Source organism: Heterocephalus glaber, unplaced genomic scaffold (genome assembly GCF_053883595.1).
Source record: "Heterocephalus glaber isolate CG9 unplaced genomic scaffold, H.glaber_assembly_v1.0 deba00001610, whole genome shotgun sequence".
Lineage (NCBI taxonomy): Eukaryota > Metazoa > Chordata > Mammalia > Rodentia > Bathyergidae > Heterocephalus > Heterocephalus glaber.
Genome location: NW_028258381.1, coordinates 22,786,779 through 22,813,067, shown reverse-complemented (window position 1 = coordinate 22,813,067; position 26,289 = coordinate 22,786,779). Strand labels below are relative to the sequence as shown.

Here is a 26,289-nt window from a genome sequence, read left to right as displayed (position 1 = left end):
AACAAAAATTAAAAATTGCTGGGGATATTGCTCAGTGTGAAGGCCCTGGGCTCAATCCCCAGGGGCTGAAGCCCACCAAGAACACACCTGTAATTGAACAAATTGTGTTTATGGCTTATTGCAGGAAGGAATACTCTTATTTCAGTGAGAGGGTGTTGAAAGGTGTATTACAGGATTTGGGCTTTGTGTAAGGTGATTTGGGGAGGATTCAAATAAATATCCTTTTGCTGTGGATTAGATACTGGCAGGAAGTGAAGTCTATGATTAGATAGCTTAATAAATATCTGTATTAGAGTCTCCAGAGAAACAACCAATAGGATGTATTTTATTATAAAGAATTTTATTACGCAGAATTATGGAGATTCACAAGCCCTAAGCTCTGCAGGTGAGACAGGAAGCTAGAGAGCCACAAAAGCCAATAGTGCGGTTCCTGTCTGAAAGAACTGAGTTGGAAGGCCTGAGACCCAGGGCAGCCATGTTTCAGCCCCAGTCTGAAGGGCAGGCAAAAAGCCAATGCTGTATCACTTGATTCAGAAGCCAAGAATCTGAAGAAAGGTTGGGTTTTGGGTTTTATTTAGGTTTTCAACTAATTAGATGAGGTTCACCACCTTACAGAAAAAAAAATCTACTTAGACTACCAATTTAAATGATGTTAGCCAGGCATGGTAGTGCACTCCTGTAACTCCAGGACTCCGCAAGGTTGAGGCAGGAGGACAGCAAGTTCGAGTCCAGCCTGGGTAACTTAGCCATTTAGCGTGACCCTGTCTCAAAATAAGAAAAAGAAAGAAAAGTGCTGGGGATGTAACTCGGTGTGAAGACCCTGGTCCCCCCCCTCCCCCAAAAGTAAGGCTCATTCACTCTGCAGAGGTATAGTTGCAGGGGGCCAGGCAATTTCAAGATGATAAAGATCTAGCCTTAGTCTTCAGAGAACTTGTTGACACGTTTGCGCTGTGGCATTCAAATAGGTGGAAGTAGGGACCAGACACAAGCACCGGCCTGAGTGCTGACCACTACGACGCCCAGGGGGTCTGCAGAGATCAGCTGGGGCCAGGCCACTCGGGCATGAAGGGCCACCTCTCCTGCAAGGAAGTGAGCGTCAGGCTGCACAGAGTAGTTAAGAAACAGGAAATGAACTCAAGCAGCTTTGATGTAAGGAAACGCGGTGAGCGCCGGGGATTTAGCTCAGTGGCACTGTGCCTGCCTTGCAAGTGAAAGGTCTTGAGTTCGATCCCCGGTACAGAAAAAAAAAAGAAAGAAAAGAAAAGAAAAGAAAAGGGAAACAAAACAAGTAAACACGGCCGACCTCGGGCTCATGAATATTCAGCGATCTCTTTCTGGCTTGCGACTCCGCCCCAGCCCTCCGTGGTTGCAGTGCGCATGCGTACCAGGCGCACCTCTGACGCCATAAGGGCGCGCCCCCCTAGTCCCTTGTTTAGGGAAATAGGAAAGCTTCTATGGCGAGCTCGGCCCCTTCTGCGGTGCGACCACCGAGGCCAAAGAAAGAGCCACAGGCGCTCGTCATCCCCAAAAATGCGGCGGAGGAGCAGAAGCTCAAGCTGGAGCGGCTCATGAAGAACCCGGTAAGACGGGGCTCCACTACCCGTCCAAAGCCACCTTTTGATTGCGCGCCCCTGAGGGTCCACGAACAGCCCGCGTCGCCAGACTCTGGAACTCCTTACCCTGCCGCAGGACAGTCCTTTGGGAGGTTCAGGCTGCCCTGGAGATAGAGAGCTTTCCGACTGTGCTTATGTTAGAGGCCAGCCTGCATGAAGGCGCCGTGAAGCACTCTGACGTCCTTTCTGTGTTAACTTCCTGGGAACAAAACAGTAGGCTGAAAATAAATATAGAATCTGCAGCTTAGCAAAAGGACTTATTTCTTCTAAACAGCTCCCATTGTTAAAGAGCCATGGCCGAGACGCTAGGGGCAAGTCACTTCTCGCCTCCTTCTTCCCCCGTCCAGGCCTCAGTCCTTTCGGTCATAAAACCATTGGATGAGAAGGTCTTTTATACCTTTGATTAGGAAAAGTCGGCTCTCCTCTCATGTTAAAAAGTTGGATGTTTCTAGCCATAATTGGTGGCTTAGATTTCGGAGTTCTGTTCTGGAAAGTGCAGTTCTTGGAAGTCTTAGCTGTTTTACACCCAAGTATACAGGATGAACTGAAGCCAAGATACGGTAGAACATAAAATGACCCCCGGGTTTCAGGACCAAAGCACCCCTCTTCGATAGTCTTTGATTGCAAGAGATGTGACTTTGTCAGGAGATTTTATACCTACAAATGCTTTCCTGTTTAAATATTGCAGGACAAAGCTGTGCCGATTCCAGAAAAAATGAATGAATGGGCACCTCGACCTCCCCCAGAATTTGTCCGAGATGTTATGGGTAATGTGTTTTGTCTGTGTAACTGTAATTTTTAAAGGTATATATAAAAATTGTGCAGTTGGTATTTGATAGGGAAGAAATTCACTACTTAGTCTCTTCCTCCTTTTAATACTATTAAAATTGAATTTTTAGTGACTCCACAGTCAGTACTTACGCAATGAGGAATGTAATGATGCCTACAGTATGCTGGGCACTATGCTTGCTCTTGGGTACAAATGGGAAAAGGGCAGGCATGATCCTGTGTTTTTGTGTTTGTGTCCCTTTTGGTTAAGGGTAGCCTGTGTTGGTAACTGGATTTTGTCTAAAATTCTGGACTGTTCTGGCTACAGGTTCAAGTGCTGGGGCTGGCAGTGGGGAGTTCCATGTGTACAGACACCTGCGAAGGAGGGAGTACCAGCGGCAGGACTACATGGATGCCATGGCGGAGAAGGTCAGTGTGCAGGAAGATCGGAGAGCATTCACAACTTTAGGAGAAAAAAATGTGGTTTTTTTGTTTGTTTTTTTTTTAAGATAATGTTTGAAGGGGAATAGATACAGTTATGATGGAGGTCTGCCTTCTACATTCACACCCGTCAGGCCCAGCATACCACGATGCTCACACTAGGAGAACAATGAGGGATGGGAGCCTTCCTTGTGTGTAGAAGGGCAGTACATCGTCCCCTCTGGCCTCTAGCCCATCTGCGTCTGGCGCGTAATAGAAGGGCAGGGAGGATCTCCCACACCGCTGCAGTGTCACCTTCCCCTTCTCTCTCTGGCTGCATGCTTAAACGCAGTTAGCTGTGTATTTGGTACAAGTAGTGAGTGCCATGCTTTCAGTGTGTGTGCTGCTTTGCAGATTTTATTTTCTAGCTTTGGGAATGGCATCTTCTCATGACAGGTGTGAAATAATTGACTATTTTGCAAGCTTGAGAATTGCTTAAGAAAGTATATTTTAGCTGGGCGTGGTGCACAACCTGTAATAACAGGACTCGGAGGCTGAGGCAGAAGGATTGCTTCGAGTTCAAGGCCAGCCTAGACTACATAGCAAGACCTTGTCTCAGAAAGAAAGAAAGAGACAGACAGACAGAGAGGCAGAGAGAGACACAGAGACAGAAAAATTGTACTTTAAGAACCATTAAGTGAGATAGGGAAGGGGATTAGAAAAAGAAACAAGCTGTGTTATATATATGTATACCCCCTTCCCAAGATGTTTGTAAACTGCATGTACATGAACCATTAAAAGCTGAACACTGTGATACACACTTGTAGTCCTACCTACTCTGGGAGGCTGAGGCAAGAGGATTGCTTGAGCCCAAGAGTTTGAGGCCAGTCTAGGCAGTGTAGCAAGACCTTGTCTCAAGAGAAAAAAATAACATTAAGCTTTTTGGTGTTTTTGTTTTTTATTTTTTTGGTGCTAGGAATTGAACCCAAGGCCACATGCCTGCTAGGCAAGTGCTGTACCTCACGTACATCCCTAGTCCTTTTGAAACATTTTATTTTGGGACAGTTTCTCACAAAGTTGCCTCAGCTGGCTTCAAATTTACAATCCTACTTCAGCCTCTTTTAGACAACTTTTTCTTTTGGTACCGGGGATTGAACTCGGGACCTTGTCCTTGTGAGGCAGGTGCTGGAACCACTGAGCTAAATCCCAGGCCCTACTTCAGCCTCTTGAGTAGCTGTGGCACTCTGCCTCCATAGACCTTTTTTTTTTTTTTTTTTTTTTTGGTACCAGTGATCGAACTTAGCTCCTTCTGCATGCAAGGCAGGCGCCGGAACCACTGAGCTAAATTCCCGGCCCTCCATAGACTTTTTATATTTGGCTGGAGGGGCCTGAAACTCTCCTGATGCTGAGTAGAACAATGTATTTTGAATGTTTTCACCAAAGATACATAATAAATATTTGAAGAGACAGACACATTTAGCCTAATTTAAACATTACATGTATCAAATAGTTTCAATTTTTTGTTATTTTTTTGTGTGTGTTTTTCAGTGCTAGGGATCAAACCTAGGGCTTGTACATGCTAGGTCTACCCCGGAGCTGTTTTTGTTTTTATGAACAGTTAAAAATAAATTTAGGGCCAGAGATTTAGCTCAGTGGTTCCACCACCTGCCTCGCAAGTGCAAGGTCCTGAGTTTGATCCCTGGTACCAAAAAAAAAAATAAATTTAAGTTAAAAATAAAATTAAGAAAATTTAAAAAAAGAAAAGAAAAGAAATTGAGCGGCACAGAAATTGAGACCCTGGTGTACATTCAGAACTAGGATCTAGCTAGAGGCCCATAATCCTGCTGAGGTGGGAGGATCTCAAGCTTGAGGCCAGCCTGGGCAATTTAGTGACTTAACACCCTATCTCAAAAAATAAAAAGGGCTGGGATGTAGCTGAATGTGAAGGCCCTGGGTTCAATTCCCAGTACTGGAAAAACCAAAACTACTTAGGGTCATGGTAGCACATAGACCAACTGGGCAACAGTTCTTTACATAACCACTGCCAATCAAGTGTTACATGAGAAAGAAAGTGGTGGGTTTAGAGCTCCCTTTAGGTAGCTGTTTGTACGGTATAGTTATTTGATGGAAATGTGCTTGCACATATACCTACCACTAGAGGGCACATTTTTCAAAATACCTATAATAAGCTTTGCTCCGCGCTGGGCCATTTTTTGAGGCACTGAAAATCAGTAAACATAAGTAAAACTTTTTTCTTTGAAATTGTAGCAGGTAGCCACATGCTCCAAGAAGAAGCCCTGACAGAATGTCTAATCTTGTCAATATAATCCAAAATACAGTACTTGGAGAGCCCCAGGAGGATTTGGAGTTAGCTGTGAGGCAGCATTCAACATTGAAATATCATTTGTGATTAATTTCTAAAGCCTTGGGCTTATTTTGGGTAAAAGATGCCCTTCTGTCAGCTTGAGTCACAATTATATTTGATGCCTTAAAATTAGAGGTGGTCGTTGTAATGGGAGCAAAGGGAAAAGCAGCTTCCTTTCTGTGTCTGTAGCAGAATCCTCAAGGCAAAGGAGAAGCTCTCTCCATTGTATTTTGGTGCCATGATGTGTTAAAAAAAAAAAAGTTATCTGAAATGACTTCAGATGTAGCTGTGGTTGTTTGTTTTCCCTCTTGGTGCTGTTGGGGATTGAACCCAGGACCTTTGCACTGAGCTACATCCCCAGCTCTTTTTTTATTTTTTATTTTGAGACAGGGTCACACTTATCACTAAGTTGCCTAGACTAGGCTCAAACTTAGATCCTCCTGCCTCAGCCTCCCAGAGTGCTGGGATGACAGGATTGTGCCACCATGCCTGGCTCGTCCACATGTTTTTTAAAGGGCATTGAAAGCATTGTGCAGGTTAAGAATGTCTTTAATCTCTCCAAATTAAGGAAGCCACTCCCTTAGTTAAGGTAATAGCTTCTGTTATATGCAGCTGGTAAGAGCAGAGAGGAGGCACCACTGAAGAGGAACTCCTTAGGGCATTTTACTTCTTTTATAACTCAATTTTGAGTTATTTAATGCCCCCACCCCCCAAAGATCTTGTTTCATTTTTGGCTAAAATTGAGTTGAGTCTGTAACTTGAATGAGAATGGCTTTTGTGTTTAACTAGCTCATCAAGAAATTTTGTAGGGTTTTTTTGTTTGTTTGTTTGGTTAAGTCTTTTTTTTTTGTATCTTGATGATTTGTGGAGATTTTGCATGTCTCTCATCACATATATTAAAGGTGTTTCAAAGTTTTTCAATTGCAGTGGTGCTGGGTAACATTTTAATTGGCTATGAATGGAAATCAAGCAACTATACTGACATTTGTATAGTGCTCCTATATATTTTTTTATTCATTCAAATATTTATTGAGCAGCTAAAGAGATACTGAGTAATTAAAACATTGTCGAGAGAGGCATAGGCACGAGTAATAGAAAGCAGCGTGTGAGGCTCACTGACTCACAACAGTGAGAGTGCTGTGGGAAGGACATTGCGTCCAGCCCGGAAGGGGCTGTGAGCGCCAGATCAGGGGAGGGGGTTGAGATTAAAATGGAAGACCTGGGTGTGGACTGTGATGATACTCAGTGTGGGCTGTGTGTCTCTTCTTTTCCTCTCTCCCCATCTTTGGACTTGTCAGTATGCAGGATTGTTCAGTGTGCTTTTTCTTTACTTGCATTTTTGCTTTAATGTCTTCTATAGAACTAGGTCCTGTGAGTGTTTTAGGAATTTTTTTCCTGGTTTCTGAAGGATTCCTGGCCCTCTGATCTTGGTGTTGATGGTTCTTGAGTCTTGCATTCTGGCTCGATTTTTATGCATTTTGACTGGAGTATTTTGTATAGATTTCTTCCCTGGAGCTTTCTCTTCAGTTTCCCCATCAAAATCCATCATCATCTCTGTCATCTTCATCCTCATCTTCATTAGTAGCTAGTTTTCCTTTTTTTTTTTTTTTTTTTTTGTGAAACTTGCTACTACCTCCAGGGGCAGATTGGTTTTTAGATAAACTTAAGAGTTTTACCTGTTCTTCCTCTTCCTCTTTTTTTTTTCCCCCCATTTGAGACAGGGTCTCACTATGTCATTCAGGTTGGACTTGAAGTCACTACGTAGCCCAGGCTGGCCTTGAACTCACGGTGATCCTCTTCCCTCAGCCTCCCAAGTACTGAAATTACACCCATGTGCCACCCTTCCTGGCCCCTCTTCATCTTCTGACTCTGCATCTTTCTGCACAGCTACTAAGTGCTGTCCACTAACTCTCAGCCTTAGGACCACAGGTGGTGTAATTTCAAAGCCCCCAAGGGAAACCATTAGCTGTATAGACATTTTCAAAGTTGCCGTTGTTACTCTAATTGACTGCCTATGTAATTCATTGCCTCTGCTTTGACAATGTGCACCAACCCCTAAACTGACCATTCTTACTGATAACTGATGCTCATTTTCATCATTATCCACCTTAAAGTGATAATCTCCGTTGGCCTTTAGTTCACAGCTGAAAAGATAGTTCTGGGTCCTCAGGGTATCCATGTCCATGTTCAGGGGCTCTTCCATGGGGTGGTGGCATGCACTTAGCATAGGTGGGAGAGAATGCAGATGGAGACAAACAGCCACTGCCCCAGAGGACAGACGCACAGCATGGAATCCCAGGAAGGAGTGTGCCTATATTTGCCCACTTTAATATTAACGCAAGTCAGTGTAGTGACCAATTACTGATTTTCCAAGTATACATCTGACTTCTAACCCTACAGAGGGATTTTTCCATGTTATTCATTTTTAGAGCATCCACAAAAAAGTTCTTTTCCAGGGCTAGGGATTAAGCTCAGTGGTTCCACCACCTGCCTCACAAGCGCAAGGTCCTGAGTTTGATCCCCAGTAGCAAAAAATAACAACAACAAAAAGTTCTTTTCCTAGAGGGGGCCATGGAGGCACATGCTTATAATCCCAGTACCTGGGAGGCTGAGGCAAGAGGATTGCTGTGAGTTCAAGGCCAATCTGAACTACGTGGTGAGATCCTGTCTCAAAAAACACACAAAAAGGGGCCGGGGATTTAGCTCAGTGGTTTCGCTGCCTGCTGCACAAGCGCAAGGACCCGAGCTCAATCCCCGGTACCAAAAAAAAACACACACAAAAAGTTCTTTTCCTCAGTGTAGCCATAATACCCGTTAATTTCACTTTCTTTGCTTTTTTTTTTTTTTTGGTACCGGGGATCGAACTCGGGTCCTTGTGCTTTCGCAGCAGGCAGCGAAACCACTGAGCTAAATACCGGGCCCAATACCTGTTAATTTCATAAAAAATATTTGTGCAGTTTAGGGAGACTCAGACACAGATAGTTTCAAATTGTATTTGTCTGCTTTTTATGAGAAAAGAAGCCACTTTACCCAATAACATTTGGCTTTCCAATAATTTATTAAAATCAGAGGCTAGAGAATTTTTTTTTGGGTACCAGGGATTGAACTCAGTCAGGACCTTATGCTTTCAAGGCAGGCACAGCGCCACTGAGCTAAATCCCCAGCCCTAGAGAATTTCTATATAACAAATACTTTTAAAAATTAAACAACATTGGGCTGGGGATTTAGCTCAGTGGTGTAGCTGCCTGCACCACAAGTGCAAGGACCTGAGTTCAATCCCAGGTACCAAAAAAAAAAAAATTTAAACAACATTGATAAAATAGATGATTATTCTGTCAGGTTTCCATCACTGTGACAAAATACCTGAGATAGTCAGTTTATAAGAATGAAAGTTGGAAGCACAAGGACCCAAGTTCAATCCCCGGTACCAAAAAAAACCAAAACAGATAGACTTTGGGTCACGCTTTCCGAGATGTCAGTCCCTGACCACGTATCCCTATTGCTTTGGTCCTGTGGTGGCATCCTTATCATGGCAGGATGCACGGTAGAGGAGGCTGCACACTTCATGCCAGCTGCAAAGCAGAGAGAGAGAGAGAGAGAGAGAGAGGCCCAGAACTCAGCGACACAAATGACCTGCCCTTCTTCCATTGGACCCAGTCCCCTTGAGGTTTCACCACCTCCTAGTAACGCCATAGGCTGGTGACCAAGCCTTCAGCACACGGGCCTTTGGGGGACGTTTAAAGTACAGATAAATGCAACAACTTGCATGAGTCTTCTTTGTTTTTTTTTTGGTACCAAGGATCAAACTCGGGTCCTTGAGCTTGCGAGGCAGGTGGTGGAACCACTGAGCTAAATCCCCAGCCCCGCATGAGTCTTTTTCAAAAATTTGAGACAGTGTCATGCTGAATTGTCCAGGTAGGACTCAAATTTGCACTGCCTCAGTCTCCCTGAGTAGTGGGGTTAGAGGCATGTGCCACTGCGCCTGGCTGCATGCTTCTTTAAAACATGCTGAGTGGGCTGGGCATGGTGCTGGTAATCCAGCTCTCTAGAAGACTGAGGCAGGAGGATCACAAATTCAAGCCCTGTGTGGGCAGCTTAGCCAAGACCCTGTCTCAAAAAACAACAGCCGGGGATTTAGCTCAGTGGTGCCGTGCCTGCCTCACAACTGGAAGGTCCTGAGTTCGATCCCCAGTACCAAACAACAAAAACCAAAACCATGCTGAGTGAAAGAAGTCTTGCACAAAAAGAGACCATATCATATGATGCAATTTATATGAAACCCTAAAACAGAAACAAGTTTTCTGTGTGAGAAAAAAATTAGAACAGTGGTTATCTCTGAGTCAGGTCAGAGGCTGATTGGGTAAAAGTATGAGGGAACTTTCTGGAGTAATTAAAACTTCTGGCTTAAGGGGTGGGATTTAGCTCAGTGGTTCTGCAGCCTGGCCCTCAAACACGAGGTACCAAAAACAAACAAACAGACAAACAAAACTTACGGCTTATACAGTAGTCTTGTACACTTTTAATAGATAAGCAAACTGAGGCTTGGAAACAACTGCCAGGAAGAAATACTGCAATACACACGTGGGTGCAGGAAGTGTGTATGTGTGTTTGGCAGCAGGTGGCATGGTTGGCTGCTTTAGGACCAGGCACTTGGTGACTGTAGCTAGGGTTAGGACTTGAAAATTCCCACTCTGGGCCTCTGGCCAGCCCGTGTGATGCGCTCTCGTAGGTCATAGGTTCTGGCTAAGCAGACAGTCAGGCCTGCCTCTGTCCTCAAGGAGGCCTCTGTGTGCTCCCTGTGCATTTCCCCTTGCAGATTTTGTTGTGTGTATGGCAGTGGTCTGAGCTACTTTGCTATCAGAGAGCTAAGTATTGATGACCTGCCCTGCCTAGAGGGGAACCTTTTAAAATAAAGTGACCCTGGGGACCTGGCTGGTGCCTGAAGTCCCCCAAATGGTGAGGCCTCGAACTCTCATATCCTGCCCAGGTGAAACTGCCCGAAGCCTGCTAGTCTGGAGTATATTTCTAAATGATATGTTGGTTGTTTTTTTTTTAATGTTTTGCAGCAAAAATTGGATGCAGAGTTTCAGAAGAGATTGGAAAAGAATAAACTGGCTGCAGAGGAGCAGACTGCAAAGCGAAGGAAAAAGCGGTAAGAGTCCCTTAACTGTAACAGGCCGACAGGCAGGAGGTATGAGTGTGAGGTGGCTGTGTGGGGCTTTTTGTTTGTTTTGTTCCGGGGCTGCTGGGGACTGAATCTCTGCGTGAGGCAGGCCTCCTACTACTGAGCTACGACGCCAGCCTGAAAGTGAGGGATGCTTAGTGAGCGAGACCTTGCAGTCAGAAGTCCCCATGTGACCTGCAGAGGTCATGGGTGTGAGCACCTTAGGTGGCACAACCAGGGAGTGAGTTTTCTTCCTGTAACTGGGGTGAGAGCAAGTCCCTTCTCCTGCAGCTTGTTACAGATTCCCCAGAGCCTAGGAGTAAGGATTTCTGTGTCTTTCACATCAGCCTTTCTACAGGAAGTGCTGTAGCTAAACATCCTATTTAATAGGCCTCTTCAATAAGAGTCTGTGACCTCCTCCAGTTGCTACATGGTTACACGGGCTCTCTGTGTTTGTACACACATATGCGTGTGCACTTAATGTGTGTTTTAAATAAATGGGCACTCAACTTGTAGGATGAAAATGCATCTCTGAAGAAAAAGAAAAAAAAGAAATGCATCTCTACAGCACTCTGGGAGGCTGAGGCAGAAGGATCACAAGTTCAAACCCAGCCTGGGTAACCTAGTGACTTAGTGAAACTCTGTCTCGAAATAAAAAGCTTGAGATGTAGCTCAGTGTGAAGGCTTTGTCGAATCCCAAATACCACAAGAGAAAGAGAATGAATATATCTGTAATATTTTGGGGATTGCTTTAATTACCTCAGGCCTCCCCAGACTTTGATCTTGATTCATAATGAAAACAGCTTGATAATGTCAGAACAAGAGAATTGTGAGAAAGTATTTCTTTTTTTTTAGTATTTGTGTTAGTATAAAGGTTTTTGTTGGTTTTTATGGTATTAGGGATTGAGCCCAGAGCCCTAGATATGTCCCAGTGTTCTTTGTATTTGTTTTTTAGTGACACTGGGAATTGAACCCTGGGCCTTTTCCCTGAGCTACATCCCTAGACCTATTTTTTATTTTGAGATAGGTCTCGCTAAGTTGCCCAGGGTGGGCTTGAACTTGGAATCCCCGTGCTTCAGCCTCCCAGAGTGCTGGTATTGCAGGCCTGCACCACTATGCCCGGCTCCCAGCCCTTTTTTATTTGTGTTCTAAGATGAGTCCTTGCCAAATTGCCCAGGCTGGCCTCGTATTTGTCATCTTCCTGCTTTGGACCCTCAAGTAGCTGGAATTACACCCATGCACCGCCAGCCCCACCGTAGTGTAAAGTATTTAAGGGTGCAATAGTAGGTGTTTATTTTCTAAAACATACAACACCATATTTAAGGAACCGATATATATGTTTTACCTTTGTAGCCAGAAGTTAAAAGAGAAGAAATTACTGGCAAAGAAGATAAAACTTGAAGAGAAGAAACAAAAAGAAGGCAAGTGGTGCCTATCCTTCTCCGAGTAGCCTTTCCTGGTTGCAAGCATCAGGAAGCCACGCTGGCTGCAGCAGAAAAGAAAGCTGCTGTCGTGCGTTGTGTCCGGGACAGGCTCTTTCTGGGCAGGGCTGGTGAGGGAGTCAGTGGCGGTGCAGTCACTGCTGCTGTCTCCCTGTCCGTCCCCCACCTCCTGGCCTCTCGCGGGGCTTCAATTGGGAGGCACCTGCAACTGTTCCCCAGGCTGCATCCAGCCTTACTCTTCTCCAGAGGGAAAGATTAAGGAGCTGTCCCAGCATTCCTAGCAGAAGTCTCACTGTGTCTCTTTGGTTTTGATTGAGTCACTTGCCAAGTCAGTTAAGAATATGCCTGCCAAAAAAACGTCAGCTCACAATGCTTAAACAAAGAGGAATTTGCTGCTTTTATGTGACAAAGAAGCCTGGTGGGTTCAGGAGCTCAGCAGCATCAAGCCCAGATTTTTGGCCCTTACCTTCAGAGTGTATGATGGCTGCCACAGCTCCGGCCATCATACTTGTTGTTCAAAACAGGAAAAAGTAAGGGCCAGGGATTTAGCTCAATGATGCCACCACCTGCCTTGAAAGCACAAGGTCCCGAGTTCAATCCCCAGTACCAAAATAAACAGGAAAAAGGGAAAAGAAACAGGGTCATAGTGAGACAGGGTCTCATTAAGTTGCTAAGTTGCCCAGACTGGGCTGGAACTTGCAGTCCTCTCTCAGCCTCCCAGGGTGCTGGGATTACTGATGTTCGCTCATGCCCAGCTTCTGTCTTTTCTTTTTTTTTTTTTAAAACTGGAGAGCAGGGCCAGGGATTTAGCTCAGTGGTTTCGCCACCTGCTGCACAAGCACGAGGACCCGAGTTCAGTCCCCGGTACCAAAAACAAACAAACAAACAAAAAAACTGGAGAGCAAACATTTACCCAGAAGTGTGCAGCAGGTGTAACCTTATATACTAGGTCACTTGGCCGTCCCTACCTGCCACAGGTTAGAAGAATAGAAAATAGAATTGTCACAACCATCTTAAACCTATTTCAGTCCCTCCTTGGGAGCTGGTACGTTGCTGCCCTAGGCCAAATTGAGGGTCTCTCGATAAGGAGGAGTGGGGGCTGGGGATCAGCATTCCGTGGTGTTCCCATCCTACCACCTCCAAAGTTACCATGAAGCTGGGAACCATCCAGGCAGCCCAGGGGCTGAGGATAAGCTAAGAGGCCGAGGATGCTGAGACTGGAAGATCCCAGCTGTCAGCCTCTGGGCTGAATCAGTGGCTGTTCCCATTGCCTGGGGTTGGCTTCTAGGTGCGTGGTTGTGGTTTTGAATTTAGGATAAAATTGGGCTTCCCTTGGTTACTGAAATATCAGCCCCTCTCAGAACCAGCTCCCTCATGAGTTGTGGATTTACTAGGTGGCACATTGTAGATGGTTTTGTTCCTCACCCTTTCCTGGAGTAAATTATTAGAAACTGCTAAAATGTTAGGATCTCATCCCTCAAATAGACCACTTGGTCATTTCTCTGACCTGCACATGGGATTGGGTGTAAAAGCAAGGGTCATGTTCTGTTGAGAGGATGTTCTAGTTTGGCCCCATGTATTATGAAATAGAAAGGTCTCCTGGGCTCTGGCATACTTGACCCTCCCCAGTCAGCGTTCACTGTTCATACTGCTTGTTGTCATTGTTGCTTACGTGTTCATTGACTTCTAAGTTGCTTACTGACTTTCCTGAGCTGGGTAAAGCCGGTGTTCTTTGTTTCATGGCCACTGAAGTCTCTGCTTGATAGGCTTAGTTAGTGATTTCCTTAAAGTAGAGACTTCCTTAAATGCCTCACTCGGACTTTGCCAAGGGACTCTGGAGCACGGCATCAACCCCGGCTGGCCATGTGCCGTTTTCTCAGCTTCACTTCCTGCTTGCATAGAGCTTGGAGGGCAGCAGAGCTGAGAGATTGGGGCCTTTGCAAGACTTTCTTGGGCATGCGCGAAGCCCTACACGTGTGTCCCAGCTTTTCCTCCTCAGCTTTTTTTGTTTTGTTTTGTTTTTTGGTACTGGGGATCAAACTCGGGTCCTTGCGCTTGCAAGACAGGCGGCGGAACCACTGAGCTAAATCCCCAGCCCCTTCCACAGCTTTTTAATCAGTTCCTTGTCTGCTTCAGCTGCTCCTGCCACCTCTGGTGCCTGCCATGTAAACTGTTGGGGTTGATTGTAGTTGACAAGTACCCTGGGGGAAAATGCTGTTCACCCGCTGTGCTCTGAGTTCGGTCAGCTGTGAGAACTTTCCAGGGAGCCAGACCAGTCACACAGGGACACGACTCCCAGCATGCTTGCCTCCTCCGGGGGCTGCTGGTTTCCACAGCTACTATGTTTGGGAGGCTCCTGGATTCAGGGCCTGCATCAGAGTTGGGGAGAGGGGACAGGAGTAGGGGACATTAAAGCACCACAGATCTCACTCTTACTACTGGGATCCAGGTATTTTTCTCAGACAAGCCAGGGAGCCAGTCCACAATTCTGGAGGTTTGATTTTTGTAATCTTTGCCAGGGGTCTTGTAGCTTTTCTAGAGGTTTTCTCTAGGTTGTACAGGTCCTGACTGTGCAGTTTGGAAGTGTTTCAGTCCCTCTTGACTTTAACTGCCTCTGTCATTACGTTTGAAGTGTATGAGCTGTAAAAAGGCTTTTGTTTTTGCACCGCTGGAATGGCACCCAGGGCTTTGCACTTGCTAGGCAAGCACTCTACCACTGCGCACAGCCTCGGTTATTTTTTTTAGTCCATTCTGACAAGCTGTCTTTTTATGAGTATGGTTGAATTTAGGGCTACCATTTTGTTTATTGTTCTGTTTTTCATTTGTTTCTCCTTTTCTGTCTTTTTTTGGATGATTTGAATTGTTTTTGTTTTTGTTTTTTGAGACAGGGTCTCACTGTGTAGTTCAGTTCAGGCTGTTCTTGAACTCACTATGTAGCCCAAGCTATCCTTGGACTCATGGCAATCTTCCTGCCTCAGCCTCCCAAGTGCTAGAATTATAGGCGTAAGCCACCACACCTGGCTTATTTGAACATTTTTTGTTCTCTTTTGATGTGTCACTTATGTCTTTAATTCTTTGATCTTTTTATAGTGTTCATGTGCTTGTTCTGAGATTGCTATATACTTACTGCCTTTGCAGCCTGCTTCCTGTCTGTATCCACCAGTGGAGGTGGAATGTTGGAACTTCCCACCACGTGGGTTCTTTTATTTGTCTTATGAAATAACACCTGCAAATGTTGAAAACTTCCAGTGTTCTGCTTTTTTTCTTTTTTCTTTTTCTGCTTATTTTCAAACATCAGATATTTTTAAAGATCTCAAGAGAACAGCCTCAAATATTAACCAGATTTGTACTGTTCCTGTTGCTCTTCCCTTTTTCCTGGCATGTTTCCCTTATGCCTGAAGATCTTTCTTTAGTGATTAGGTCAGAACAGGTCAGCAAGCTGGGCGCGGTGGCTCCTGTTTGTAATCCTAGCACTTGGGAGGCTGAGGCAGAAGGACTCCCATGAAAGATCAGCGGCTATGAATTTTTTTAGCTCCTCTTCCTATCTTTATTGACCTTTGTCCCCATAGTTCAGTGTTACTGGATATGGAAATCTGGCTAGCACTTCCTTCAACACTGTGGATATGGTCTTCTGCATCCATAGTGTCTGATAATAAATAAATCAGTAGTTGTTCAGATTGTTCTATCATTGCTTTTTGCTGGATGCTTTTGAGATTTTTTAGTACAGTAATCCCCTCTTATCCATAACTTCCCTTTTTGCACTTTTAGCTCCTCACTGTCTGAAAATATTAAATGGAAAATTCCAGAAATAAACAACTCGTAAGTTCTAATAACTCTGACTACACTATATTGTTGTAATTGTTCTATTTTATTAGTAGTAATTATTAATCTCTTCATGTGTATCGCTTCTCGGCCTTTTGGCTAAGTTCAAGTGTAATCTCTTCATGTGTCTATAATTTCTTTTCTTTTGGGGGGGGAGGGGGCTACCAAGGACTTTTCGCTTGCCCGCCAGGTGTGGTGCCGCTGAGGTAAATCCCCAGCCCTTTGTGTCTAGTTTTGAAATTGAACTTTATGACAGAAGAACAGGAGCAAACACAGTCTGCAGACATAGGGCTCCATGCTGTCCAGGGTTTTGGGCATCCGCAGACTGTCAACACCCCTGAGGCTAGGGGCCTGTGTTTAGATTTCAGAGTTTGAGTATATGTCTGTGCATGAATTTCCTTCAGTTTATCTTGTTTGGGGTTTTTAAAGTTCTTTGAATCTGTAGGTGTGTCTTTTATCAAATTTAATAATTTCTGATTTATTTCAATTTTTGTGTTCTTTAGAAAAGTTCTAAAATTTCCATTCAGTTCTCTGTACCTTCTTTTTTTTTTTCTTCTTGCACTACTGGGGGTTGAACCCAGACTCTTCTTACTGAGCTTCATCCCCAGGCTCTTTATTTTTTGAGACAGAATCTCTAAATTTCCTAGGGACTGGGGATTTAGCTCAGTGGTTCTGCCACCTGCCTCGCAAATGCAAGGACCCGAGTTCGTTCCCCGGTATGCAAAACAAAAAACAAAATTTGTGGACTTTAGGGCAGGGGATTTAGCTCAGTGGTTCTGCTGCCTGCCTTGCAGGCACAAGGTCCTGAGTTTGATCTCCGGTACCCAAAACAAAAAAATTTTCCTGCCTCCTACCTCAGCCTCCACAAGTGCTGGGAGTACAGCCTTCCACTTCTTTGCTACAGCTTCTGTCTTCTGTCTTCCTTTTCATTTAACAGTATCCACCCTCCTGAATGCTTTTAAAAACATGCTTGTAAAACGTTTACTCATTCCAGCATCTGGGCTGTCTCAGCCTTTGTTGATTGACTTTTCCTATGCAAGTTGATGTTCCTGATTCTTTATGAGCTGAGTATTTTTCTCCTGTAACACAGACTCTTTGACTATTACTACCATGATGCTCTGAGTCTTGTTGATCTTTCCCTAGTGGGCAGTCAGTTTGTGCTCTAACCCACCTTCTGTGGACTGTGCTTCCACCTTCAGGTCAGTTTCCAGAGCTTCGCTGTGCTCTCCACTTGTGTCCCATGTGTGCCACCCGGTGGCCAGTCTAGGTGTAGTTTTTTGAGTTCCCTTCTCAGAGTGTTTTTGGCTTGGTGATTCAGATTAAGGTTGCCAGATCCAGGCATATGCTGCTCAGCAGGAGCCCGGGAGGTCACAAACAATGGCCTGATGTCTCTTCCCATCTTCTCCCGCTCCAGGATCTCACACTTTCTGGTTTCAGGGAGTTCCTTAAGAACCTTTTCAGAACAAGAAACTGAGATCAATTTGCTGTGAGTTTATAGTTACTGAATTTATATTGGCTCTTTGGAATTGCAGATTACTATTTTTCCCCCCTGGTACTGGGGATTGAAACCAGAGCTATTACACTGAGCTACACCTCTAGCCCTTTTTTTGCCTTTTATTTTGAAATAGCATCTCTCTAAGTCACTAAGTTGCCCAGGCTGGTTTCAAAGTTGGAATCCTACTGCCTCAGCCTCCCATATGCTGGGATCATAGGTGTGCACCACTATGTCCCATGTGCTGGAATTCCTTAATGCCCTTTTCCTAACCCTTTCATGATCACACAGTTTTCAGTAGCCCCCCCACCTCCAGTTTTGTAGTACTGGGTATTGAACCAGGGCCTTCACACTGAGCTACATCCCTGGTCCTTTTTTTTGAGACAGGCTCTCACTAAGTCATTAAGTTGAATTTGTGATCCTCCTGCCTTACCTCCCAAAGTGCTGGATTGCAGGCACATGAAATCCAGCCCAGCTTCTAGTCACTCTTCTTTAATTTGCCCAAAGCTATAAAGAATGCTTGGGATCATATTAGTACTTTTTATTTTTTTTGAACCTAGGATCAAACTCAGGTCCTTCCACTTGTGAGGCAGGTGGTGGAACCACTGAGCTAAATCCCCGGCCCCCCTTTTTTTTTTTTGAGTCGGAGTCTCGCTACGTAGTTCAGGCTGATTTTTTTTTTTGGTACTAGGGATCGAACTTAGGACCTTGTACTTGTGAGGCAGACGGCAGCACCACTGAGCTAAATCCCCAGCCCTAGGCTGGTCTTGAATTCACTATGTAGCCCAGGCTGGCCTCAAACGCATGGCAGTCCTCCTGCCTCAGCCTCCCGAGTGCTGGGATCACAGGCCTGTGCCACCACATCCAGCCTGTTCATACTAGTGCTTTTGAGTAGACTTCCTTTATGGCCTGCACCTTGTTTCAATCAGCCCTGTGTCTCTCCTGCCTTGTGCTTCACAGTTCTGTCAGAAAGATGTCTGTGTGCGTGTCCCATTGTGGAGTTGCACCATGGTGTTATCAAAATGAGGATTATGAACCTTTCTCATCACTAAGGCATAAATTCACTTTGTAGCTATATTTTTAAAATATGGATAAAATAGGCTGGAAAATATTACAGTGTTAATATTACAATATTACATTCTGAATAAATACTATTTTCTGAAAATTTCCTTCAGTTTCTCTGTGGACTCTGGGCTGCAGTCAAACACATGTCCAAATCTTTGGTATAGTTTGAGGGCCCTGCTCAGTTGTGAAGGTAGCACTGTACATATTGTAACTAGTTTTTAGTGCTCTGTACCAGTAAGCAGGAGAGAGTGCGTTATAGCAACAACTGTCATAAAAATGGTTTGTATTACCTTTACCTCATCTTTTTCATTTCTTTCCTTATTTCTCTTTTTGTGAAAGAGTAACATGATTTCTGGTTGTCCCGTTGAAATGAATAGGAATTAATGTAATAGTTGTGCCACAAAACAACTTGGCGCACTACTGGGTTCTTAATAGAGTAGAGGAGGATCCATCACTCAGGCAGTAAGGGGCAGCTGGCCATCAATTGTGTTCTGTTACTGGTTAATTTCTTGATAGCAGCCATTCTTTCTGGAATGAGATGGAATCTCAGAGTTGTCTTCATCTACATCTCTCAAATGATCAGTGATGTTGAACATTTTTTCATATATTTGCTGTTTCTATTTTTTTTTTGTACCAGGGATTGAACTCAGGACCTTGCGCTTGTGAGGCAGGCGCAGCCCCACTGAGCTCCATCCCCAGCCTAGCAAGGGTGTAACTCTCTAGTCAGGATTTGCCAGAAAGCTTACTGAGGCTTCATTCTATTATTTCCCTGCCTGTCTCCCCCCTTTCCCTACAACACTACATTGGGAATCTATCCGTATCATTTGTCTTTTTTTTTTTTTTTCTTTTGTGGTGCTGGGGATGGAACTCAGGGTTGTGCACATTACACACTCACACTGTACAATTAAGCTACACTCCAGCTCACCTTTGTGTCTTTTGAGAGAAAAGGTGGTATTTTATCATTTTAGAAATATCCAGAAAAGAATAAAGTCAAAATTTTAATCTATATTCCTTAGTAAAAATAAGTGTAACATTTTAACATCATTTCTTTCTTTTTTTTTTTTTTGGTACCGGGGATCAAACTCGGGTCCTTACGCTTGCTCAGCAGGCGGCGAAACCACTGAGCTAAATCCCTGGCCCTGACATCATTTCTTTAACTTCACTTTTTCATATGTAAGCTTTATTTATGTTAATACCATAACTATAGTTGTACTAATTGTAACCCTTAATATTGTAAGGTCCCATGACCTTTCAATTCCATGGTATGAGGGATTTGTGTTTTTTATATTCATTCATCAGGGGGTTTTGTTGTTGTGGTGGTGGTTTTGGGGTTTTTTTTGTTTTTTAAGTAACAGGGCTAGGGCTGAGGCTCAGTGGTAGAGCACTTGCCTAGCATGTGTAAGCCCCTGAGTTCAGTCCCCAGTACCAGCGGAAAACAGTACTGGCTTCAGTTAGAGTCAGTAATATTTTATCCTGTATACCTGCAATCTGTGAATAAAATATCATGTTCCTATATTTTAAAATATATAAATGGTAGAATAAGAATAATGGAAGGACATCATTTAAAAAAGCTCAAATATCATCTCTGTATAGATCATCTTTCCATTTGTTATTTTGGGGTTTTTTTTGTTTTTGTTTTTGTTTTTGAGACAGGGTCCCACTTATGTTGCCTAGACTGGTCTCAGACTCCTGGGCTGAAGCCTTCTTCCTCCTGCCTCCGCCTCCTGAGTTGCTGAGGCTGCAGGTGAATGGTACCATGCCTGGCTTCGGTCTGTTTTAATCTTCTTCGTAAGCATGTCATGATGATACACAAGAGCTGACATGCGGTATCATATCCAGTCCTCCTCTCATTAGACATTGGATTGATTCCTATTTTTGTCTTCCGTGGGAGACACTTGAGTAAATAGCATGTGCCTGTCTCTTTTCCCTCTCTCTGAGGGCATAAATTAAAATAAATTTCCAGTCATAGGAATTACTAGATCACACAGCATAAAAACAACTCATGGCTTTTGAAATGTATTTCTACTTACTTTCTGAAGGAATAATACTGTCTTTGGGGAGGTTTTGTTGAATTGCACCCAGGGCCCCACATGAGGTAGGTAGGTAAAGTGCTCCACCATTGAGCTGTAGCCTCAGTCCTTTTTAAATTTTGAGACAGGGTCTTGCTCAGTTGCCCAGGCAGGCCTTGAGCTTGTGATCATTCTGCTTTGCCCTGCCGCATAGCTGGGATTACAGCTATGAGTCTCCACGCCAGCCAGTACCAGGTTATATGGCCATCAACAGTGCACAGCAGTGCATACTTTCTCTGTGTCTTTGTCAATGGTGGCTTTTAGAAATTATTCTTCCTCTAAGTGGACAAAATAATGCAGATTAGTGGAGGAATCAAGGTCTAATTGAGGATTTAGAAAGCCTTTAAAAATATAATAGAGGAAGAAATAAGACCTCTAAGGTAAAATATAAAATATAGAGGGGTAGGGATGTGGCTTAGTAGCACAACATAGCATAAGCCTAGCATGTGCAAGGCTCTGGGTTTGATCCCCAGAGCCACAAAGTGCGTGTGTGTGTGTGTGTGTGCGTGCATACAGAGACCTTGCTGCTAAGTCGCTAAATTGCCTGGGCTGGGCTCAGACTTTCCATCCTTCTGCCTCAGCCTCCTGGAATGCTGTGTTTGCAGGTGTGCACCACCAGGCCCAGCTCCAAAGCTCTTCTAATAATTGTCACTCATTCTGCTTACAGAACAGTAGTAGCTGACACTGATTGAACATTTATTAGGGGTGGGGATTTAGCTCAGTGGTTCCGCCGCCTGCCTCGCAAGCACAAGGACCTGAGTTCGATCCCCGGTATTAAAAAAAAAAATTTATTATTTACCCATAGTCCTAAATGCCTTGCACACACTAACTATAAATTGAGTCCTCACCGTAGCACTGTGTCAGTGGTGTTACCTAAATTTTACAAATGACAGACCTTAGGCACCAAGTGTCGATGGCACCCTCAGAGCTGCAGAGGGAGTGGCTGATGGGCTAGCATTTGATCCCAGGTACCCATACTTACTGTGAGGCGGCCCTGCTTGAAGCCTGCTCAGCTGCTCCCGGCTTTCCTGTCTCTGCACCACTTTGGTTTGCCCACTGCCTTCCACACACCCTCTGCCCTGCTGCACCCGCATCCCTGCCCTTCAGCGTCTCAGCTGTGCTCAGGCCACTGGACTTCCTCCTTTTCCCACTCCCTGACTTCACAGGGGCCTGGAGAATTTTGTTCCTCCCCACCTTCCTCCTGCCCACCCACTGCAGGGGTGGCCTTGCCCTCTGCCTCATCCCAAGCCTGTAGGGTTAGTGTATAAAATCTGCTAAATCCCATAACACGCTTATCTCCTCAGCTATAATCTTAGTTCTTGGCTCTTTTTTTTTTGTTTTAACTTTTCAGAATAGCTTTACAATTACAGAAAAATGGCAGATAGTACAGAGAGTTCTCATAGACCCAGTGTCCTTGGTTTAACAAGTTATATGGTGGATTAGTCACAATTGATGAACTGGTGTGAACAATTTAGGAGCTAAAATCTAGACCTTATTCTGATTTTAGTTTTATCTAATGCCCTGTGCCTTTTCCAGAATCCAATGTAGGATACCACATTACATTTAATCATTGTGTGTCCAAGTCACTGTTGTCTATGACAGTTTCACAGACTTTATTTGGGTTAGGTTCTGTAGGGTGTCCCTCAGTTGGGGTTGGTCTGGTGTTTTTTCTTTTTACTTTATTGATTCATTTTAGATATATGTGATGATCACATTCAGCATAGGGAATTTGTGTCTGTACGTGATGTATCTTGCTGCTGCTTTATTTCCCTTTCCCTCCCTTCAACCCCTCTTCTTATTTACAAAAGCTTTGTTTCCATTTTTTCCTTCTGTTCTCTTTTTCTTCTTGTCCCTTCTTTCCTTTCCTCCACCTCCCTCCCTTGTTTCCCTTCTCATTTGAACAATTTCTTCCCATTTCCCAATATCTATTATACATTTTGGTCCTTATTTCCACTTTCGGTTTCTCGCACCAGAGAAACAGTATGGTATTTAAACTTGTGTCCGCTCTATCTCACTTAAGAGTATGGTCTCGAGGTGTGTCCATTTAGCTAGAAATGTCTCAAGCTTATCCTTCTTTATGCCAGAGTAGTACTCCAGTGTATTAAAAAACCACATCTTCCTTACCCGTTTGTTGGTTGATGGGCATTTGGGCTGTTTCCAAGCTTTAGCTATTACAAACTGCCACTATAAACATGAGTGCGCATATATCGCTGTGGTATGATTCTTTTAATTCTTTCCGGAAGATACCAAGAAGGGGAGTAGCTGGGTCAAGTGGAACCTCTAGTTTCAGTTTTTTGAGGAATCTCCACACTGATTTCCACAGTGGTTGTGTCTGGTGTTTTTTCATAATTAGACTGAGGTTGTTTGGTTTTGGGAGGAAGAACAAGAGGTAAAGTGACAGTCACATCATGAAGGTGCTTATTTTATACTTCCTACTACTTTGTTTATCTCATCCTTCAAGTTGTCTCAGCTCTGGCCACCAACCAGGAGCTTTCTCCCCTGGCTCCTGTTTCCCTTTGACAAAGTCCCATCCTTGTAGGCTTTTTCTTTTTCTAACACTTCCTTACTTTCCAGCTTTACAAGGTATTCCAGACTCATCTTACATATGTCCTGCCCTAGGCGTAGAATCGGCCATTTGTCCGAGAAGTCCTGGCTCCCTTTGTTGGAGGAGTGGTGTTAGCAATAAGACTGTGACAAGGGGTACACCTCACTTCTGGGGTGGGGTGGTGCTTTTAAGCTCTTTCATTGACAATAAGGAGATAACAGTCAGTCGTCACTTAACAGTGGGGATATTTTCTGGGAAATGCGCTCTGGAGCGGTTTTGTGGTTTTGTGGCAAGCATCACTGGGCATGCTTACACACTTTGTGACAGCATGAGATGACATGGTCTTATGTGACCTCCATGCTATATGTGGACCGTCTTTGTTAAAAGCATCATCATACAGCACATGACCCTATATGTACTAAGCAGTGTATATATACAGATCTGTAAGTACTGATGCATGGTCATCCGTATCCGTACTAAGCCAAGCATGAGCTGATACCAATGTTGCCCCCTCTAATCCATTCTGTCATTCTGTCCTCAGTTACTCTGGTGTGAATAACCCCGCCATCCATTTGCTTCCCTGTTCAGTCCGATATACGTGATGGTGGCTGAAGAATCACCATTACCCTGTGGGAAACAGGCTTATCAGCTGCGGTCCAGGGCTGTGGGCTGTTGCACAGCCACCCAGACCAGCACCTTCCTCCCCTCACCCCTTCACAGAGCTTGTTCAGACAGTTGTAGTGCAGTGAAATCCATGTGCGAGCTTTTGCTCTCCATCCTGGGGTCTGTGGCCTCCTAAATTTGGGCTTTTACAATTTTGCATAACTACGGTTTAGTTCTTTGTGTTGTAGCTCTGTGGATTCTGTCACATGGGTGGCGCCATGCATCCTCCACTGTGGTACTGTACCACAGAATGCTTTCACACCCTGAAAATCCCTCGGGCTTCACCTCTTTACCCTCTTCCCTGCCCCTACTCCTGTTCACCATCTCTGTAGTTGTGCTGCAGAATTGGAGTTACGTGGTACACAGGCTTTTTAATTGGCTTCTTTCGCTTCATAGAATACTTTTAAAGATTTATCAGTTTCTTAACAGGGGGGTGGCACATGCCTATAATCCAAGCTCTCTGGAAGGCTGAACCCGGAGGATTGCAAGTTGGAATCCAACCTGAACAACTGGAAATAAAGCAGTGCCAGACAGTTGGGTGCTGGGTTTTGTGTGCACTTGTTTCCGATCAGTTGAGTAAACGCCTAGGAATATGATTGCTGGATTGTATGATAAGATTAATCTTGTTTAGCTTTTTAAGAAACTGCCAAAGTTCTCCACAGTGGTTGTACAGTTTTGCACTCCCCCTGAGGAGGGGTGCAAGTTGAGTTCTCTACATTCAGGTTTTTGAATTGTAGCCATTCTAATAGATGTGTTGTGGTTTCTTGTTTTAATTTTAGTATCTTTGAATTCTTACACTCCCAGGACTAAGCATAGTAGCTGGCAAGAAGTAAGCACTTTATTATTGATTACTGTCTGCTTACTATATTGAAAGAATGAATTAGGTGGATTAATTTTGCTCAGGGACTTGAAAGTTGCACCACATGTCTAGGCTTTTCTTTTTCTTTTAATGAGACAGGTCTCGGTGTGTGGTCCAGGCTGGCCTCAAACTCATGGTCCTCCTCTCCAGCCCTCGGGGTGTTGGGGAGAGGGCTCCAGCCTGTGTTGAAGAGCCAGGAGAACCTTCAGCCACAGAGGGTTTTTTGTGTTGTGTTGTGTGTTGAAGATCAAGCCCAGGGCCTTGCACATGCGAGCCGCACAGTCTGTCTCTGAGCCTGTCCCCAGCCCCTGCTGCACAATTATCGGCACTCCTTTTCCAGCGCTTTGACTTGAGACTCCAGCAGGACTGTTACAGCCCAATGTTAAACCTTGAGGGGCCAGGTGGGGAAGCCGCCCTGTGGCAGTAGTGGGCATTGTAGATGGTGGGAGCCATACAAAAGCAGCAGACCTGGTTTGTGGGGTGTCAGGATCTTGAGTGCTGCTGGGTCTCTTGGTGAGAGCTGGAGAACCACCTCTGGCCCCTGGCTGTGCGGTCTGGAAGAGTCGCTGTGCTCCCTCAGCTCTCTCCTTTTTTAGAGTGCCCTTCGCTCTCCGGGCAGATTTGTGTGTGTGTGACTGTAATCCAGTGTTGTATGGTTACAGGACCCAGTCATTCGCAGGAGCAGCAGGCCAGTAGCTCTGAGGAGGCATCTGGAAAGGAGGAGGAGGAAGAGGAGGAGGAAGACAATCCCAGCTTCATCATGGGGCGATGAGGTTGCACAACAGCTGTCATGAGCCTGTCCAGAGCCTCAGAAGACCTCAGTGCAGCCTGCAGGGAAGAAGGCTGTCTGCCTCTGTCCCCACAGACTTGACGCTTAGGGAGCACATGGAAGCCCCAGTGCTCTCTGTCCTGCCTGGCTGGGGGGACGGAGAGACTGTTCTAGACACCGCCTCGCAGTGTCCCCCCGCCACGTTCCTGCTGGAAGGGGGAAAGTGCCTCACCGGCACCTGGCACCTGTTCTCACAGACAGCGATGAGCTTGGGGCTGGCTTTTGGAAGGGAACATTTTTCTAAGTAAAGAACAGAAAACCTTTAGGTTTTGTTCAGACTTGTAAAACACTAATTACCAAAGCTGTAGAGAGGCCGTGAAATGACACGATAGAGACAAGGCCTCAAGATTCAACAGGTCCTGTGAGGCGGACCTGCTCCCAGACTCAGGCCAGGATGCAGCCATGACACCAGGGTTAACTCAGGTGCAGACACGTGAAGGGAGCTCGCTGTGTGGAAAGAACTGTTGGGGAAGCTGGGTGGCTAGAGAAATAAGCAGGGAGAGAATCCAGGCTGGGTGAACCTGGTAGAAGCCCAGAGGGGTCCTCGCCAAACTGGAGGGGCTGGGTATCCATCAGGAGCTGCATTTTCATCCGGAAGCTAGGTGGGGGGTGTCTAAACAGAACGGGGACTGAAAGTGGCCAAACTTGGCAGTTGGGTGGAACCCTTAGGGACTGCTCTCTGCCTGGGTCACATGGGCGCTGGGGGCAGAGGCGGCACTCCACTGTGTTTCCAGTCCACATGTGTGCCCTGGCCAGAATGGAACCGGGACCTCCAGAGTGCAGGGCACTGTGCTGGGAGCCAGGGGGCATGGCAGGTGACCCAGGACAGCTTTGACCTCAGTGCCTGCAGGCAAACATGGTTGACAGAGTCGGTTTCAAGTTAGAGCTTTTGCTCCAGTTTTGGATTATCTCCCAACTGCTGAGTACAATGTGTGCCTTTTATGGACTGGAATGGCATTGAGGAAATAGTTACTTTGAGTGATGGAAAACCCAGGGACGTTTTCTTTTACTTCTATACCGTAGATTTCCCTGACCCTGCCCTGAGCCACATGATATCTCTTGATAATCTGTCCCTTTGGTAGCTTAAGTCACCCCAAAATTTTCCTCCCCAAAAAGCCAAAATGAAGCATCAGCCTTAATAAATTAACACATACCCTGGCCGTACATTTTGGA

General features: G+C 45.0%; 1 protein-coding gene across 1 annotated transcript; it reads left to right on the top strand.

The window, feature by feature from the left end:
* Positions 1-1,381: 1,381 nt before the first annotated feature.
* Positions 1,382-26,280, top strand: Prkrip1 (PRKR interacting protein 1). The gene is made up of 6 exons (XM_004840117.4): positions 1,382-1,580; positions 2,302-2,380; positions 2,710-2,810; positions 10,233-10,318; positions 11,684-11,751; positions 24,950-26,280. Exons 1-6 carry the CDS (start codon positions 1,455-1,457, stop codon positions 25,057-25,059), a joined length of 570 nt encoding a protein of 189 aa, XP_004840174.1. The 5' UTR covers positions 1,382-1,454; the 3' UTR covers positions 25,060-26,280.
* Positions 26,281-26,289: the final 9 nt, after the last annotated feature.

Coding starts and splice junctions, on each gene's coding strand:
- Prkrip1 (XM_004840117.4), top strand. CDS start 1,455: ATGGCGAGCTCGGCCCCTTCTGCGGTGCGACCACCGAGGCCAAAGAAA. Junction 1,581..2,301: donor AGCGGCTCATGAAGAACCCG/GTAAGACGGGGC, acceptor TAAATATTGCAG/GACAAAGCTGTGCCGATTCC. Junction 10,319..11,683: donor GCAAAGCGAAGGAAAAAGCG/GTAAGAGTCCCT, acceptor TTACCTTTGTAG/CCAGAAGTTAAAAGAGAAGA.